The sequence below is a fragment of the Aythya marila genome (assembly GCF_965140915.1).
Source record: "Aythya marila genome assembly, chromosome: 16".
NCBI classification, from domain to species: domain Eukaryota; kingdom Metazoa; phylum Chordata; class Aves; order Anseriformes; family Anatidae; genus Aythya; species Aythya marila.
The window spans coordinates 11,739,252-11,758,934 of record NC_139057.1 but is presented as its reverse complement, the minus strand read 5'-3'; the positions used below and the strand labels follow the sequence as shown (position 1 = coordinate 11,758,934).

Genomic DNA, 19,683 nt, shown 5'->3' with positions numbered 1-19,683 from the left:
GACTGGAAATAATCCCCGGGCTCCTGCAGCTGGAAGCTGTGGCGAGGCAGAGGCTGGGTGGGATCCCCCTGGGACCTGCAGGGCCTGGCAGTGCTTCTGCCAGGCAGGGCTTGGGGTTTGAGGTGCCCCTGTGGGGTGCTGCCTGCTTGTGCTTCCCTTCTCTGCATCCCGAGGGGCGAGTAGAGCAAGGAGCCTTCGACTGCTCAGAGCAAAAAATAAAGAAAAAAGGGCAGAAATTGCCTTACAGCCCCAAATGCACTCAAAGCAGGAGCTGGATTTTTTTTTTTTTTAATTTTTATTTTTTGCTCACAGGGAAAAATATAAATATATGCTGAATTAGGTTTAAAACCTAATTGCTAATGTAAAACCTCCTCAAAGGTAGAGCTTCCCCAAACGCTTTCCATCCTCCCGTGCCCCTTTGGCCTGTGAGGAGGCACAGAGAGGGGCAGGACGGCCTGGGGGCCCCCGGACAGGTCCCACAGCCTCCCACAAGGACGGGGGACGGCAGCTGCGGCCCTAAAAAGGGGGAGGTGGGGAGGAAAGGACCCCAAAAGCACAACGCGGAGAGCAGCTGCAAGCCGCAGCCGTGCGGCAGCCAGCCCCCGGCACCGCATTGCGGGGCAAGGACGGGAGGGGGGCACGGCTCGGATCGGATCGGATCGGGTTGGATAGGGTTGGATAGGGTTGAATCGGGTTGGATCGGGTCGGCTTGGCACGGCTCAGCACAGCTCGGCACGGCTCAGCTCGGCTGGGCACGGCACGGCACGGCTCGGATCGGCTCGGATCTGCACGGCTCAGCCCGGCTGGGCACGGCTCGGCACAGCCCGCATGCAGCGCGGAGTCAGCTCGGTTCGAGCCAGGGCTGCTCCGAGCCCCGCATTTCGTTTCGCTGCCTTCATCTGTTTGCAAGGGGCTCGGACATTTGGGGCTTGGCTCCCCGGGCCCCCTGCCCCATCCTATCAGCCCGCCCTCCCCTGCCCCCTGCTCAGCGAAGCAGGCCAGCCTCCTCGGATAGGTTTTCTCTTTATTGTTCGATATATTTATGTACCACATTATAAGTTAAAGATAGACTTTTGTTTTTCTGATATACATTTTTCATCTTATTTACCACAATTACACCACACATACATTGGAAACAGCTCCACGGATCTGGTAGATTGCACAGAATGAGTTTTGTCTTAGTTTTGTTTCTGTATCCTGAACGACGTCAAATCCAACAATATATATATGCTTTTCTTTTCATAATTTAGAAGTAACAATCGTTAAAATGAAACAAAACAAAACAAAACAAAATCACTGAGAAGGGGACTCCGGGTTTGTGATTTCAACCAGAGGCAAAATGTGATCGATGGGCAGCGCCGTTCCTCGGTGTGAGTCTGGGTGGGAGAATTCAGCAGTCCTGGCATCGCTGCGGTGTCAATGCTGCAGTCATCAGCTGGTGTGTGGGCTTGCTGGGCTGGCCACACAATCCGGGGCTCATTTACTTCTCTCTCAACCTGTGTAAAATAAAGGAAGGGCCCTGCTCCCAGCGCCCGCAGCTTGCTCGCTTCCGTCTGTAAGCACAGAGCCCCAGTCCCATCGGGTCGGTGCCTGTTCCTCCTCCTGAAGCACCGAACCGCAGAGCTGTGAGGAGCAGTAAAGCTGCGATCGGTTCCCGACTGGTCCTTTGCGGGGGGCCAAGCTTCAGGCAACTAGTGAGGAGATCGGGATGGGGCACCACGTATTTTCCTTTAAAACATTCTAAATAACAAAAAAATATATTTAACTCTTAGCTTATTTAAAAAGATGGCAGGGCGAACACTGTCTTCTCGTCTTATCTCATTTAATTTGCAGATTTCTAAGACATAGAATTTGTTGGATGCACGTAACGAAAATAATGACTCTCTTCATTCAAGGGATGCGGATTTTTTTGGCTATGCAGATGTTCGATGCGATTCTCTTGCTGCAGCCAGCTCTGGCCCCTCCTTAGTCTTCCGCGTTGGTTCTGAAGGCCTCTATGAGGCCTTCCAAAGAGTGGATGAAGCCCGAGACGCTGCAGATACCACCTATAACGAAAATGGCGACGTCGAAGAAGACATGGTGCCACAAGAGCTTCCTCCACAAGAGTTTGAGGTGGAAAAGACTGGGGAGCAGGAAGCAGAGCCCTGCGCCTGTGAGGCTCCCGGTAAGACCCATCAGGAGGGCAAAATGCGGGACATAGATGGCCATGAGCAGGGTGAAGACTACCAGGGCGCATCTGAGGGTGAGTCCCCAGGACTTGAGCCGCCCGTCGCCCCCGTAGCAGTTGGGGAAGAAGGCCCTGTTTCCGTCCTGGAAGAGGGATCGCTCCAGGACTTCCACAGCTGCAAAGAACGGCAGGGGGTAGGAGAGCAAGGCTTTGGCCACCAAGAAGATGTTGACTACTGCCCTAATGGTGGATGGCAAGTTGTCTGTGATGACCTCCTTGGTCTCATCAGCCCAGGTCAGATAGGCGACCAAGGCAAAGAGTCCCTTAAGGATGCAAGCTGCTATGTGAGTCCAGTTCATCATGCAGTGGAACTCCTTGGGGTTCTGCATGTTCCCCTCCAAGGAAGGCAGAAAGATCTGAGAGGTGTAGCTGAAGACAATGATGCCAATGGAGATGGGGAATTTCTTCACATCAATGTAAAACTTGACTTTGTCCCACGCCCAGTCGCGTGCCCTGGAGAGGCAGTAGGCGATCACCAGGATGTTGATCACAAAGTGGGCCAACGTGCAGAGCAAGCTGAACTTGGAGACTGCCTTGAGATTCTTCAAGAACGCGCAGGGCAGGAGCACGGCCGTGGCGATGATGGACCACGACTTCTGGGAGACAGGCAGGTTGGGGAAGCTGTTGTACATCAGGTTCCCACTGACCACCACATAGAGGATGCAGGTCATGACCAGTTCAATGATCTGAGCCACGTTCACAATTCTGCCTCCGAGCGTGGGGAAGCGGGGCGCACAGCACGCGTTGGCTATGTCCACGTAGGAGTCTCTCACCCTGACTATCTCCCCATCCTCATTCTCTTCATAGAGACAGGCAATAAGGATTTTCCCAGTGTAGCAGCAAACCACCGCAGCGAAAATTATTAAAAAGAGTCCTAGGTATCCACCATGAAGGATGGCATAGGGCAGGCCCAGAACAAACATCCCCTAGAAAGAGACAAAATGGAAACCGTGTTGCTCGTCTCACCAAGGGGACCAGGCGGGCGCCTGCACCCAGGCACCTGCGGCCGCAGGCACACGCGCGTGCACGCGCACGCTGCCTCGCTCGCACACGGTGACACCAACGCAGCCATCCCACACTCACACCACACAATCACGGCCGCGCACGATCACACACAAACCCTTTTTCTCTCCACCCACGCAATTGCCCACGCAGCCACACGCGTGTCCTCGTGCACACCCACGTAATCGCACCCTGAGGTGCCCAGAGCAAGCAAGCACGGTTGGGCTTTGCCCAAATCTCCACCCTGTCTGTCCCCAGCCCCTCTCAGTGCACCTAGACCCCTTCACCCACTGGCATTGCCCCAAAGCTGGGGACACACATGGAGAGGTGGCCCGGTCCCCCCAGGCGCATCCCCCCCACCCGAGCCACCCCATCCCACCCACTGCAGGGGAGGTGGGCAACATGAAGAAATGCAGATTTTGGTCTTTTGCTTGTTTGTTTTGGTTGATTGATTATTATATTTTTTTGGTCGGGTAGGTGGGTTTTTCCATATTTTTTTTTCCCCCCCCAGGGGTGTTGCGGTCACCCCAGTATGGGGATGGGAGCGGGGGCAGCGCGTCCCGGTGCCGGTGGCAGCGGGTGCCCGGGCGTACCTGGATGGCGTTGGTGACATTCCAGCCCGCCTCCCACGCCGTGATCTTGGGCTTGCCTTGCCCGGAGAGCTCGGAGCAGACCCCCGCGTCCTTGGAGGCGGAGGGCGGCAGGGGGCCGGTGCCGTCCCTCTGGTAGTGGATGTCCCCCTCCAGGGGCGGCTCGCCGCCCTCCTCGCCTCCCTCGCCCTTGAGGATGTCCATCTGCAGCCCCTGCCGGTGCTCCATGTCCAGGTCGTCGCAGTGGGCGAAGCCCACCGCCTCCTCGTCGGTGGCCGCCTGGAAGCCCATCCTGGCGAACATGCCGCTCATCTTCGCCTGGGACTTGTTGGACACGGAGGTGGCCACGTTGGAGAGCTTGCTGCGGAGGAGCGTGGCCATGGTGGCGGCTCCGCACCCGGCGGTCGGATGGACCCGACGGGGAGGGCGAGCGGCGGGGGGCGGCCGGGAGCCGGGCTCCGGGAAAAGGGAGGCGCGGGCGGTGCGGGGGGGCTCTGCCGAGCCGCTACCTCCGCTCCCGGGCGCGCTGCGAGCGGCTGCGCTGCGGGCGGCCCTGGGGCATGCCCCCGCGGCGGGCAGGTGCGGGAGCGCAGCTCCCCGCCCGCTCCGCGCCCCTCCGCCGGTCCCCGCGGCCGGGCTGTGCTGGGGGGCGACGGTGGGAGGCTGTCCCCGGACGGTGGCTGTCCCCGGACGGCTGCTGTCCCCGGACGGAGGCTGTCACCAGCCGGCGGCTGTCACCAGACGGGCAGCGCGAGCCCCTGGCAGAGCGCGCCGCGTCTCCATCGCAGTGCGCCCACCTCGCGGGGAGAAGAGAGGGGAGAGGAGTGCTGCAGTTCTGGGGGAGGTACCAGCGGCCCCGGCCAAGCCCAGCCTCCCCCCCGCGGCACGGCGACACCCACGCCCGCCGGGCCCCGCCAGCAGCGCCGCAGCGCGGCCCCCCCGGCCCCGCAGCCCCCGCCGCCGCGCCCCGACCCCTTCCCCGCTCCGCTCCGGGGGCGGCCGAGGCAAAAGAGCCCCCCCGAAGGGGCGGACAAAGGGGCTTCCGATCGCTCCTTAACGGAATTTTCCTCCCCAGAACCCCTCCCTTTTATTTTCGCTACCCAAAAATACGCGCGGCCCCTTTGGAGGCTGGGGGCAGCTTGGGCAGGGGAGCCCCCAGCAGATGCGGGGCACGGCGTGCCGGGGGGGCAGCGGTGTGCCACCGGCGTGCCAACGTGCCAAAGTGCCACCGATGTGCCACCGATGTGCCAAAGTGTCACCGGAGTGTCACCGACGTGCCACCGGGGTGCCGAGCCCCGGCCGGGTTCTCTTTGCGCTCCCCCCGATCTTAACGCAGAGATTCCCCTTTCTTCTAAAAAATACACAAATATAGCTCGGTATTTTCGTTTTGCCTCCAAACGCCCGCGCTGGTTTGGCACGGAGGAGCCTGGCCGCGGTTCTTTGTTCGCGTGTTTCCGAGGTGTGCAGCCAGCGAGGCGACGGGAGAAAGGAAGGGGGCCCTTCCCCAAGGGGGGGGCAGCTGGCTCGTTTGTTTCTTTGGGAAGGTAAAAAGGAAACTCCGTTTTATTGGTTTTATTTTTATTTTTAATTACAAAAGAAAGGAAAAGCCAGCGGTAAATCATTTCCTAATATCAGGGCAGGGAGAGGGGGGGGGATGCGGATGCAGGTGGGATGCGGCATCGAGCAGAGCTTCCAGAAAACGCTTTGATACCCCCCCTCCTTTTTTTTTTTTTTCCTTTCATTTTTTTTTTTTTTTTTTTTTTTTTTTTTTGACGGAAGGAGGAAGAAAATTGGGTGCATTGGGTGCAAAGCGGCTGAAATGCGTCAGAAAGAAACATCCCCGGCGAGGGGCTCTCTCGGCCGCTGCTTCTCCCCTGACACCGGACCCCAAATAATAAAAAAAATATATATATTTTTTAAAATGTTAAAAAAATGATAAAAGCGAGTGAAAGGAAGACGGCGAGGCACGGCGTCTCCCTGCCTTCGCTGTGCGGGGGAATTATCACATATCAGTGCACAAATAGGTCGAGAAAGCAAAAGAAAAAAGAAAAACCAAAACCCAAAAAAAACAACGACTGCGACGATGAGCACCTCGGGGGTTAATTCAACGATTTTGTTGTTGTCGTTGTTTCTTTGTTTTGTTTTTCTTGGTTGTTTGTTTTGTTTTGATTTTGTTCCTAATTTAGCCTAAGACGAGTTCATTGTAAAAGAGGATGTGAAGGAGACCTGTTTCCAGGGGCTGCAGGGGGCATCAGGGAGGGGAAAAAAAAATCAAAACGAAAAATCACCCAAATCGCCGTCTGGTGCGTGAATATTCCCTAAAACCGCCCTGGCGCAACCCCCCCACCCCTCTCCTCCCCTCGGCCCTGCCCTGCTGCAGCCGGGGGGGCTCCGCCGCAGCCCCCAGCACCCCCAGGCCCTGGGGAGGGGAAGGGGACCCCGGCACAGCGCCTGGAGGGGGAGAGGGGCTTTGGGAAAGGGGAATGGGGAAGGGGGCTTTGGCAGAGGGGATTTGGGAGAGGGGTTTTAGGAGGGGGGGGGCTGGGAGGGGGGCTTTGGGATGCTCACTGCGCGGTAAGGATGCGTCGGGTTCCGGAGACACCATTTTAGAAAAAAATAAGCAATTAAAAACGAAAAGACCAAAAACCAAAATCAAAGATTGCCCCCGGAGCTGGAGGAGAAGCCCCGCTCCGTTGGGGGGGCTGCCCCGGCCGGGCTCTGCGACCCCCCCGTCGGATCGTGCCTCCGGGCGAGGACGCTAGGGGAGGGGGTGCCGGGGGGGGTGCTCTTCACCCGACCCCCCGGCAAATCCCCTGCAGAGCCCTGGACACCGAGACAATGGGAACCGGGGGGGCGCGGGGGGGGGCGGACATGCAGGGGACGCGGGGGGTGTGAGCGACAACGAGGGGACAGGAGGCGCAGGGGACCCGAGAGGTGCTGGAGGTGGCCCCGGGGTGCCCCCGGGTTCAGGTTCCAGCATTTCCTCGCCGTGTCTCCCCCTTCCCGTTGTGCCCCCCCCCCAAACACAAGCCCCGGCCCTGCCGCCCCTCCTGCCCCGGGCCCGAAGGAGGGGGAAGGAGAATTCCTTCGGCAGCGCCTGGAAAGCAAAGCAACCCTGAACTTGGAGCGGCGGCCAGAAACGGGGGCAAAGCGCACCGGAGGGAGGGGAAATTATAACAATAACAATAATAATAATAAAATGAAATAAAAAAGAGAACAAAAGGGGAAAGAGGCGGAGGAAGAGAAGGAGAAGAGAAGCGCGGAGAGAAGAGGGGAGGGCTGGGGCATTTACCTCTGCTGCTCGCCCCATCGCTGCCCGCAGCCGGAGGGGATGCGGGATGCAGGGTGCGGGATGCGGGGATGCGGCCGCGTTACTCCCGGCTCCCCCTAACTCCTAATTACCCCGAGCGGGATAAGCCGAGGCAAACCTTATCCAAAGGTTAGCGGGTCTCAGGGGGGCGTTTGAGCTGCGAATCCTTTCAGAGGAAGCGAGGAGGAGAGCGCGCAAACGAGCCGCAGCCCGGAGCTGCCGAGGGCTCCCCGCCGCCCGGCGCTGGGCTTTTCGGGCACCGCTCTCCCCGCGGAAATGGGGTTGGGGGTCCTGGTCCTGCTCGGGGGGCTCAGCCCAGCTCCTGGGGGTGCAGCTCCCCGGGACCCCCCCCACGCTCCGGCAGATCCAGCCGGAGGCGCGCCGCTGCCTTATCTCCCCAGAGCAGGCTCGGGGGCTCGCGGCTGGGATTTCTGATTAACCAAGTGAGGGCAAAAGAGCTATTCACGCTCAAAAAATCGTTTGAGGAAGGCAGGCAAGGCCAAGCTGAGCAGGCTGCCCTCCCGCACAGCCCGCACCGCCAGCCCCTCTCCGGGCCGCGGCTGGCCGGGCGCAGCGGGGCGGTGCGGGAGCAGGACGGGCAGCCCCGCGGCCAGGGACCCCCACCCCAAAGGAGTCGTTCCTGCACTTTCTGGGGGCTGTGTTCTTCCTCAAACACAGTGTCGCAAATCGCGTCTGAAATTTAGATGCTTCCATATGAACGAGGGGATTTAAGGCAATTCCTGCGTGCTCAGTTTCATCCCCCTCTGCAACGAGCGTGGGTGTCCAAATGCCCCCCGATTCCTGCACAGACTCCACGCTTACACCACAAAAAATCCCCCCCAACACCCTGTCCCCCCCCAAAACCTGCAGCTGGGCATCACAGCAGAGCTGCCAGCCGCAGTGCCGAGAAGGCCGAGGGGGCAGCTTCTCCCCAAAACCCTGCCAAAATCCTCCCTGGCCACAGCTGCCAAAGAACCAACCCACCTGGCGCAGACCTGGCGCAGGTCAGCCCGGACACATGGCTTGGAGAAGCGACCCCAGCCCCAGACACGTACCCGGGTACCTACAGAAGTGCTGGCAGAGGCCAGAAGAGGCCCACCTCACCTCCAGCCGCCTCTGGAAGCCCCCCCTGCATTTATTGCCCCCCAGCCCAGCAGCAGCAGCGAGCTCCATCCCGGCTCCGCCGCCCCGTCCTCCCTCCGGCACCGCGGGGGGAACTCTGACAGGATAATGAAGAGTTGCACGGTGTACTATAAAAAGGCAATTAGACAAACTGCTGGATGGGGACCAGCTCCCGTGACCTAGTTAATAGCTCGGGGAATTTCAGGAGGGTAGGGAAGGAAAATGGAACCGTGGCAGCGCGCTGCGCAGGGCGAGCAGGGCTGCAGGAGGAAGGGCTGCAGCCGGCAGCCCCACACCCCTGAGCCCCCCCGGGAAAGCAGCCCCACGAGCATGGGGCTGACAGCCCTGCCCCGGGTCACACCTTGCCCTTCTTGCACATTTTCAGTCCTTGCTGTCTGGGTATTTGGGGTGAAGATGCTGCATGTGGTATTAACGCTCGCTCACGCTGCTGCTTGGTTCCTACCTGGGGTCTTGGGGAGGCTGAATTCATTCGCAGGATGGTTTCCGAGTCAGAGACAATTAACTGTAGGCTGAATTATAATTGCCATGAAAATGCATGATGGAATAACATCCAAAAGGAAAGTCTCCAGGAGAATGCCCATAATGGATGGGTTGGATTTATTCTTTTTCTTTTACTGAGCACAAAATGGCTGCCCAAACTGCAGAGACATAAAACAAAGAGCAGGCGAAGGGCTGCGATACTGTCACCACAGATTAACACAGTTTGTGGCTTAGCCCAGGAGAAAATCCACCTGAAGAATCCGTAAAAACTAAATAAAGGCTTCTTGATCTGACCTCAGTGTTTGCAAACAGGGATCTGTAAGAGGGAGACGACCTGTGCAGGAGTTTCTGTGACTGCCACATCCCAGAAGAGCCGCGATAAACCCTGATCATCTATAGACTAAACATTTACCATCATCTGACCACAACATGTTCTTAACAATACTTCCAATAAATTGGAATTAAATTTAACTCAGAGTTTGGCTTTATTGTTGTCATAAAAATTAAGTGATAGTCATTGGTTACTTGTGATGCCAAATTCCCAGGTCTCTGCGTGAGCAGTACTGGTCCCACGAGTGTAGCAGCACTTCCATTGACATAATATCCAAAGCGCTGTCACTGCCCAGTTAACTATGTACGTAAGTACACACGCTTGTGTTTCACAGAGACGATTACAAACTAGGGAAGAGCATGCTTTGTGTGTGCCAAGATTTTCGTTTCAACTTTTAAACAAAAAGCCCTCCTCTCCGGCAGCTGTAGACTCCAAGTGCTGCTTTCCAAAACTGAATCAGCTCAGCAATCTTCCTGCAGCATGAAGTTGAGCTTGTGTAGGGATTATTTTGTGTGTGTGATTTCAAACTGAGTCCCAGTGGCTGCAGCCTGTTGTCGCAGACCCTGTGGCTGTGGCCACAGACGTATCCTTGCCCCCCTGCCTCCTGACCCCAGCCCTGCCGCCCGCAGCAGGCTCAGCTCCTGGCCAGCAGCACCCAGCCCCAGCCTGGATCCGGCCCCGCTGCCCAGTCCTGTGCCTGGGCACTGAGGCTTCAAAGCAGGGCAGAAAAGCTGCTGTAATGGACAGGGGCTGGGCTGCAAAGGAAATTCCTTCCTGTGCAGTCTGTAGTGAGATTATGTCCTAGTAATGAAGATTATGAAGATTTTTTTTTTTTACCCTGTATATTTATCACATGATTTAACATTATTTTTTCTTAATTTTTTAAGGCCGTGCAGGCTCTGATGAAGGGCCTTGCAGAGCAGAGCAGCAGTGCTGGCAGCCTGCTCGCCTTTGGGGCTCAATTTCAGCAAGGTCCATCCCCATCTGCTCCTTTGCCTTCTCCCTTTTGTGCCCGGTTCTGACAGCAGCACAACAACCACCCGGGCGGGCACCCGCTCCTCCCGCCAGCACCGTCCCGGCACGTCGGGCTCATGGCTCAGAGGGTGGCTCCTGCCAGCACGACCACACAGCCCACACGCAGAGGTTGCTGTTTCCAAACCCGCAGCCTCCACGCGCTGGTGTCAGCAAGTATTTCTTGCCAGAAGCCAAAAATAAAAGCCACGTAGGGGAAGCAGTCAAGGTCAGGGCCGCACAAGGCGTAAGGAAAAGCAAGGAGCGCAGCGAGGCACGGCACTGCGCCATCCGAAGGGAAAGGCAGCTCAGCCCCCATCAGTACCACCACGTCCTGCTGCTGGAGGGGATGACCCGAAATGTTGGGCTGTGCTGGAGGTCACCAGTCCGCTGTGGGCCTGCCTCCAGCGGAAGAGATTTGGGTGCTGGTGGGCACGGGCTGGGGGCTGCAGAGCACCGCTCTTAAAAAATAAAGCAAACATCAGCGACTTGTTTTGCAGAAAAGGTTCCTCACACGTTGCCCTCTTTCACCTCACACGCATCCGTGTGATCTGGGTGATCTGCAGCGCTGGGGAACCCACAGGGCCCCTGGACAGGTCGTTCAGCAGGATTCCTGCAGCAGAAGCAGCCGTTTGGGCCCAGATCACCAGGGCAGCACACACAGGCTCTGCCTGATGGCAGCCTCCACGCCAACAGGGGCTGAGTCCCAGGCCTGTGCCTTTATCATGAGGAGCACCCACTTTATGCTTTAGCCATTGGCTCTGATTCCATTTTAAATGCTCTTTTCTTCCAGCTTGAAAACCATTATTATTATAATTATATTTTCTTGGGTGTCAGATTTGCTTCTTTTTGTTGTTGTTGTTGCTGTTGTTGTTGTTGTTCTTCCTTCCTTCCTTCCTTCCTTCCTTCCTTCCTTCCTTCCTTCCTTCCTTCCTTCCTTCCTTCCTTCCTTCCTTCCTTCCTTCCTTCCTTCCTTCCTCCTTCCCTCCCTCCCTCCCTGTTTTGTTTTTGTTTTGTTCTTTTTGGATTTTCTTCTCTCTCAGATTGGTTTTATTTTACCTCTACAAAAGAGGCAGTGCAACACAGAGCCCCACCATGCTCCCTGTGCATTTCTGCTCCTTCTCGGTGAGAGAAACCCCAGGGCTGATCCCAGCCCCTGCAGCCGTTCGGGTCACACTGCAGGTTTCAGAGGGGTTTCACCTTCCTGTGCTGTCCTTCCATCTTATCTCACACCACAAGTTCAAACGAGGGGAATCCTGCTGCCGTCATTGCTCTTCCCCCACCGCTATCAGCATCGCCTTCTCCCTGGGTGAGCTCTGGGCAGGTGGGGGACGCACTGCTCGTGCCCCAGGAAAGAGGGGCAGAGACCCCAATGTAACAAAGACCCAGATGTGCAAGTCCAGATCCCAGAGCTGCTTTGAGGTGTCCGTGTGTGCTGCTGCCCAGCCACATCATCCCTCCTGCAGGCAGGTGCCTCGCAGCACCAGCACCTCTGTGAAAGCTCCTTCCCTGCTCTGGCACCGGGGCTGCTCTGAGATGGGAGCCTCTGAGGATCCAGGCACTGCTCCTGCCCTGCACAGTGATGCAGGGGTCTTCAGATACAGGAGCCAGTCTTTGAGCCGTATTTATGACCTTCCATTTATTTACACCTTGGCTTAGACCTCTGCAGATGTGTACCGGAATAGTCATTGCTCAGGGGAGCCTTAAGAAGGCACAAAGCCCTTCAACTTTGAAGATAGCAGCCCATAAACTCAAAGGATTACTATCAAACGGTTGTTAGAGTGAACCTTTTGGCATCATGACAGCATCTTCTTTTAATAGAAAAGTACTTCTTAAGCAATTTAGTTAATTTGATTTATAAAAAAAATAATAGAAATTTGGAGAGTGTAAAACCTCAGGAAAAGAACAGCAGGGAAGGCAGCTCTGTGATTACCTCCCCCTGCACACACACAAATTATGGCTGGGATAAATTAGGCTTAAAGGTACTGCCACTTCTCCGTGGAGCACCTGAGAAAGCTGAGTGTGAAGTGCTGCGATCCTGGGAAAGGAGAAGATGTGTGAGCTGAGAGCAGGATCGTGGTTTGGGAGCTCCCTCCTGGTCCTGAACTCCCTGATGTTTGGGTTCATTTACTGACTAAATGTGGTTGTGCTGGGTGAGGACCCTGCAGACCCATTCCCCTCTCGCCACCACTTCCCCACCCCAGGAGGTGCTGCTCAGGATGTCCCCTGAAGGTGCTCTCTGACAGGCAACTGCAGAGGAGTCCGAAGCTGCCAGCTCTGATAAATGGATGTGGAATTATCCCTGTCCTTTCTCTCCACTTTCACTCAGGGCTCTGCTCACTGGGTCCTGGTCACTGTGACCTTGCAAGTCCCCATGCCGCTGGCAAGCCACCAGGAGAAACACCTACTGATGTTGCTTCAGACCATCACCTTGGTTCCTCAGTTCTGTTTGTACCCATCAGTCAGAGCTTCCTGAGGAAATTCAACCTTAAAATGATTTTTCCATTAACCTTCCCCATAGGAAGCTTCCTGGGAGAATGCTAAAGCGGTCACCTTGAAAACAGCTCGGACGGCAGCTGAACAGAGGTCAGGCACCAGCCCAAAGGTGGCATCCAGCTGCGGTGACAGCCGAGGGGAGAGCAGCCAAGGAGCAAACATTGTGGGAAGAAACTTCTGGAAAGCTCAGCTGCCGAGCAGGCTGGGGCTGCGAGCAGGTCGCCCACATCCCCTGGAGCTCAGGTGGTGCCCGGCAAGGAGACGGAGGTGTCCGCAGAGCTGTCACTGGGGCTGAAAGCAGGGAGATAAGTCAATAATTGGGTAATCAGCAGCCTCTTACTTTTCTAATGAACCCGTAGGACAGGGATTTCCCCCGGCGCCCTCCCTCTCCTTTCCTGGAGCTCATCTTTCACTTTGTCGTGCAATTCCCTGCTGGCCAGCCGCAGCCTGCCGCGCTCCCTTCCCATTACACACTCGGCTGAGCCGAGGACGAAAGGGCCCCGGATTCCAGCGAGAAGGTAATTAATTGACTTTCCACTCTCGTTGCTATGCGGCAAAGGTGGAAGCCGCAGCAGCTACAGTTCATCCCTAATCCTGGAGGATTAGTCGTGAGCGGCAGCGTTACGGAGACGATCGGCTGGACACGGCGAGGAACCAGGAGCCCTGGGTGGCATCGGCCACGTGTGGGTACCTGCAGAGCTCCTCCTGGGTGCCCTTTCTGCTTTAAACTACCAAGGTGGGCAGAGATCATGGCCCCTGAGCCATCCCTCGGTGTGCTCCAGGCAGAAGCAACAGCACTGTCCAAGGCTGTAGGCAAAATCCATGGTGGCTCTCCCCATCCCCAGCGAGCACCTTCCCTTGTGTGAGCAGGGCACTGCACCTCCAGGGCACCAGGAATTCTACCAGAATTCCTTGAACAGTCATTCCTCAGCTTAAAACATTAAAGATAATTCTCTGCAGCAGAGACAGGATGGCTCGCATGTGGAAAATTATTGGTATGTTGGAAATGTGTGTGAATTTCCACTCTAAACACAGTGAAAACAAGTTGTACTCTCTTCAGTGGCAGTGATGAGTAGCTGGACAAAAATAGACCAGTTCTGGTACTGGAAGAGCTGGTAACACACAGGAATGCTTTCCTACTAAGCTTTATAAAGCCTGTAGTAAACCTGAGTAAGAGAGCAACTGTTTCATTAATCGTGCAAGAGAACTTATTCTCCCCAAGCTATACATTTCTCTGATGGTTTGCAATTCCGCTTTGTAAACACCTTTGAAGCCCTATTTTAACGGTGTGCAGCCCACCTGCAGCACCCAGCCCCCCCATCCGCTGTGCATCTGGTGCTGCATCCGTCCACGCTGCCGTTAATCCACTTGAGCATATTTGTGGTTGAGATCTAAGGAGACCTGATAAGGAAGGGGTACCTAGGAGGGGAGGTGTCAGCAGACCCAGAGGTCTCCAGGTGGTGCAGGGAGAGGACGTGCTCACTGGGACAGGTGAGACTCAGAACCTGAGCTGCTATTTGGGCACGTCCATCCACACTGGGCTTCTCCACACACTGGGATTTGGGGAATTCGCTGGGGCTCCCCCGAGCAATCAGCGGCTGCCCCCTGATTTCTCACTTCCCTGCAGCGCGATGCCTCCAGCCCCGCCAGGACCTGATGCGCTATTTGCCTGAGAAGGTCAGCAGCAGAGCAAATATTTGCCTTTCCTGTGTCTCATTCAGGGCTTTAAAAGAATTAAAGTTGTATTTTATGACCAAATCTGTCTCTCTCTCTCTTCTTCAGTTCCTTTTACTGTCAGGCAGTCTCCTTTGATTTTCAGTGAGCAACAACGCAGTGCGAGAACACACAAACACAAAATGTGGCAGGTTGCAAACCTGCGTCCTAGTGATAGCACCAAAAAGCATCATTTTAACCTAATGTTTCTGGATGTCAGCATCACCTTACACACAGTTGACATGGATTGAAATGTAAGGTGACCTGTTTGGGAAGATGCTGCCACTGCCCCTTTGGAGCAGGAGACAGCCAAGATGACAGCAGTGTTACCAACGATGGGTGCGGGGTGTCCGAGCAGATCAAGAAGTCACTGGCCCTGGGATGAAATCTGTGAGATCCCCGTCTGCTTGCAAAGTCAGGGCCAGCTTCAAATCTACTCCACCTGTAAAAGCGTGAGGCTTGAGCCTGAGTCTCACCCTGCTTTGGTTCCGCACAGACCTGAGCACAGGCGGTGCGCACACGGAGCTGTGAACGCGCCTCGGCTGCTGCTGTGCCCCAACAGCACCAGGAGGAAAAGCGCACTGCTAAGGGTGGCTGCTGACTGCGCACGGCCAGGTCAAGGCAAATCTATCTTCTGAAATCCCTACAGAGCCTTAAAAGCAACATCCTTCAGTATTCTTTGAGCATCATGAATGACCTTATTCATCCCAATGTGCTGTTTACCCTGAAACCTACTGAAGGTGACTTGCCAGCAGCTGGTTTTTGTGATCCTCACAAACCACGTGGCTGCACAGTCGGTGCTACAGCAGCAGAGAAGCGTGCAGGCAGTAACAGCATCCCATGGAGCTATTTTCAGATGTTCCCAGCCGCCCTCTACATCACCATGGATGAGGGATTTCTGCTTGCATCATCACCAACATTAAATGTATTTACCTGCATAATAGCCGTGCTTCCCTCTCTCCTCCCCACCAGTTTGCTATCAGGAATGGCAATAGAGCTCCGAGATGCACTCCAGAGATACTGAAAAAAAAATCAAAGCTAAGATATTTTGCTGTTCGAACATTTAACACCTCACACAGATTTCAGCAGCTTGGAATTTACAGCACACTGCAGCCCGGGGCTGAGAAGAGGCATTTCTGAATGGGCGCACACCCTGCTGCAGGGCACCGTGCCTGGGGGAAGCAGGTTTATTGCCCGAGCCATAACAAAATGAGTTGTTCTCTAACATGTGGAGTTGACAAAATGCCTGTGTGTGCCCCATACGTACATAAAACTGCTATATGTACAAATACAGTGGCTACAGTAGACTCCTTTTTATTTTATTTTTCCCCAGGGAGTTAACTGGCCTGTTATGCCCCTAAATTCTCCCTGGGGCTCTTCTCTGTTTGCTGCTGGGCAGACAGGGGAGTTGCAGCCATTCACCATCCACCCTATGTGCTCCAGTGGCCCCCTTGCTCAGAGGTTCACCCTGCTCTTTTGGGGCCAGGAACGCCGAGCAGCAAGCCCCGACTCACGCCGTTCAGCAACACTGAGCCGAGCAGGCTCGGAGCTCCACGGCCGGAGCATTTTGCTGTGCTGCCAATACGCCACGCAGGTGATGTAGGGAAGGAGCGCCAGACACGCGGCGTACACAGAGCAGGGGGCTGTGATGATGTAGATAGCAGGCCTGAAGCAGCAGGAGCCGTCGGGGACTCGTTCCTCGCCTTATCTCCCTCTCCCAGCAGCCGGCTCGGCCGTTCCCGACGGCAGGTCCCAGGAGGACGCGGCCGCCAGCGCCGCCGCCCGATAAGGGACCACGGCCGCGTGTCGTGCGTCTTTCCCTACACGCATCGCGCAGCCACAGCGGGCATTGTGCCTTTCTGAGAGCTGAGGAGACGCGGGAGAAAGCAGATGCAAACGAATTCTAATTAAAATGCAGGGATTGGCTCCTGGTGTCATGGCGTTCGCAGCAGAGACCAGCCGAGGCCGCCTGATATTTGCATGCTGCAGTGTAAAGTGCAAGATTGTGCTGAACGCCACCGGGACAGCCAGGGGGGAGCAACACGATAGGTACCCCAGGAAAAAAAATAAAAGGGTCTGCACAGAAAATTCAGCATATTTTGTTCCCTGTCCCCATAGCACAACATCAGGGATGGGACTTGGCATGGGTATTTTGAGGTGCTCCATGTGGAGCAGCCCATCTCTGAGAGCAGCAGCGTTCCTGCCCTGCCTGCAACATGCACCTGCTCCGAGCCACGGCCTCTGGATTCCTCCTGCAGCTGCATTATGCTGTAAGTAAAAAAGCAAAGCTTTTGAAGGTATTATCCCTGCAGATGCTTGAGGGCACAGAGATCTCCATCACCACTGACTCAACAACAAAAAAAAAACAAAACACAAGGTGAGGAAAGGATGGTCAAGTATTTCGAGCTATGGATGTACAAAACCCACAGCCTATGCACATACAGGCATGGAAATGTTCATCTGCTTACCCAGGGATATTTACTTGCCTAAGGTCATTAGGAGTAAGTTTTAGATATCCCCTGCTCTGGGGGATCTGGCAAAGAAGCTCCCAGCAGGTCGTGCAATGGCCAGCATCTGACTCACAGGCGTGGAGCCGGGCTGGAAGCACAGCGGCACTGGGAAGTTGGAGGTGCAGGTCCCAAATGCGAGCTGATGGCGGGGGAAACGCACCCTGCACCAGTGGGACATGGGCTGCCTCTCAGGAATCTCCTCTGCATTGGGAACAGACTAAAGGCAAGCTCTGGGCATCAAGTTAAAAACAGGAAAAGCTCTGGACAAATCAGACACGCCAAGGAATTCCTTCTGTAAACAAGAAAAGTCCAGAATTTTTAATTATTTTTTTTTAAAAAGGCCATTTAACGCTACATTTTTCCTATGTCTCAGCATGTCTATTGAAAAAATAGGAGCAGTAAACTTTATTTTATTCATAGATTTAGGGAAACGATCATTTAAAATATATATATGTATATATATATATATATATATAATTTTATCTCTGCCTTTAAGTCACCGTGCTTTCAGCATTTCTTTCCTTGCACCTGAATCTAATCCCACGGCAAGAGGTGGAAGAATTTTTACAGCTTTTAGTGGGAGCTGGATCAGGCCCATCAGGAATTTCAAACCTTGGGTTTTCTGTGTGTGTTTTTGGTTTGTTTGTTTGTTTCCTCCCGCATTTCAGGATTCTGTGTTTAAGAATTGGTTATTTTCCAGCCTGCTAATGTTTTCAATTACACGAAGCCCAATTCAATATCTCTACCTGATTGGGAGACAGCAGGAGCTGGCTTTTTGTGTTCTGTGACCTAGAGCTGACTCCATTTGCTGCCTATCTGACTAACTAGTGAAGCAGAAAATGCACACAATACAGCACAATTAATGACAGGCTGAAAAACACACCAGATCCCAGCGGAGAGGAAGAAATTAGGCTCTTGCACAGTGAAGGAGTTTGTTGATGATGTTTTTCTATTTATAACGTTTTAAAGGGCAGAGGGGGTGAGCTAGGCTTAGTGGAAAACCCTTTTTTTTCCTTCTAAAATTGGCTTAATTTTTTTAAATTGCAGATGCTGATAGTAAAATTCACACCAGCTGTGTGGCACTGGAGAGTGCCAAGAGAGGGGAAAGGGTTTCTGTGGCCGTAAACAGTGGGTCTCTCTTAACAAATACAGCAAAATATTTAAATCTACATAAAGAAAAAAAATAATAAAGAAGAACCTTCAAGTGATGCAACATATTACAACATATACCATTAAACGGGAATTTATTGCAAAGGCAGGGAAGCTTGGCTGCCTTTTTTTCTGTCTCCCTACCCAAAGAGACGAGAGGTGTTGGAGGCAGCAGCACCGACACAGTGCTGGTGATCTCTGCTCTCAGAAAGGCCACTGATGAGATGTTTTTTTCCTGCCGGGTCTTAACTTGAGCTGGAAATTGTCTTGCATACCAGGCTCCTTCACATCTCCTTCACAGGCACCACAGCAGACCCAGCCCCAGCAGCACAAGCTGTGTCCCTGTGACGAGGATAAGGTGAGCAGGACCTGAGTTATCCAAATGAGCAGTGGTAAGGGGAAAGACGTGCGGAGGTATCTCAGTGCTTCACATTTGTAAATCAGGAATTCAGTGCTGATGTCCCTATTTTCACTACCCTTCTATTCCAGGCTACTTCATATGTTTTTTTCTGTTTGTTTTATTTTTACAAAGGGCAAATCTTACCCCTGGGGATGCCAACAGGACACAGACAGTCCTTACCAACCCTTTGTAAAGGCAGGCTGCCACATTTAGAGTCAGTCTAGAGCTCCCCTTGTTTTTCTGCCAGAAAGCCGCCACTCTTCTCCCTCCCACACGTGGCCCCTCAGTGCAGCACACACCGAGCATCTCCCAGCAAAGCCAAAATACAGCCTTCCATCCTCTTGTCCCCACGTCCTCCTTCTCTCTGTGCGTGGAGAGGTTAATAGTGAGAGAACAACCAGCAACACTTCCCTTTATTGTCGCTGTCAGCCACGAGCTTCACGCACTGCGCAGAGGCAGGCACTGCGCCGAACATAGGAGTATTTGTTTCCCCACTGCCTGCCTGTCACAGCCACGAGAAAAAATAACAAATTTCTCCACCACTAACAAATCTACCTGCAGGACGACTCAGTAGGACGCAGCAGCAACCCCACGGTACTTACAGAGAACAGGATTTCTTTACGTAGTCAAACCCCCAGGATTTTAAACGGAATTCAGCAACTTAGGTTCAAAATCCAAGCTCTCTTGACTGTAACTGCAGACTTGAGGGACTGAATCACTGAAAAAATTGGGTCTCAGACCAGTTGTGAACCAGGGAAACGGGAGCACCTGTGTGACCACAGGTGGCTTAAGAGCAACTTCTCAGCACTCAGGAATTCAAAGGAAAAGTCGATGCAGAGGGGGAAAAAAAGCATGCCATCGCCTGGCTTTGTGCATATTAACATAGCTCTGCTTGTGTGCTTGAATAGCTTTTGAAAAATAAATGGTCTCCAGCTTAATACCATTCACTTTAACAGAAACAGGTTTTGCTCATCCTTTCTGGGATGCAGAGGGCAAGCACTCAGCACAGGGCCAGGCCAGGGCTGTGATGAGCAGGAGCAAGCCTTTTATCCTCCTGGATTTTGATAATTCTGCACTTTGGCACTGAAGTTCTAATTCTCTCCTCTTTACAGGAACCCTGGAATGTTAATATACTATTTCATTGTGTATTTAAATGGAAAAAAAAAAAAAAAAAAAGTTTCGGAAATTCCAGTTCCTCCCCAGATCACGACTGCTTTTCTGCACTTTCCCCCTGTTTACGAGGGAGACTTCTCACTGGATCCAAGTGGCAATAAAAGGCCTTGAGAGAGCTTGCAAATGGATTCTAAATTGATGCATAAAA

General features: G+C 54.1%; 1 protein-coding gene across 1 annotated transcript; it reads right to left on the bottom strand.

Annotated features, from left to right (window-relative positions):
• Positions 1-1,965: 1,965 nt before the first annotated feature.
• Positions 1,966-4,237, bottom strand: SLC32A1 (solute carrier family 32 member 1; the record flags this gene model as incomplete). Its single annotated transcript, XM_082773635.1, has 2 exons — positions 3,823-4,237; positions 1,966-3,153 (listed from the first exon to the last, which is right to left on the bottom strand). The coding sequence occupies exons 1-2, from the start codon at positions 4,198-4,200 to the stop codon at positions 1,966-1,968; spliced, it is 1,566 nt and encodes a 521-aa protein (XP_082629761.1). The 5' UTR covers positions 4,201-4,237.
• Positions 4,238-19,683: the final 15,446 nt, after the last annotated feature.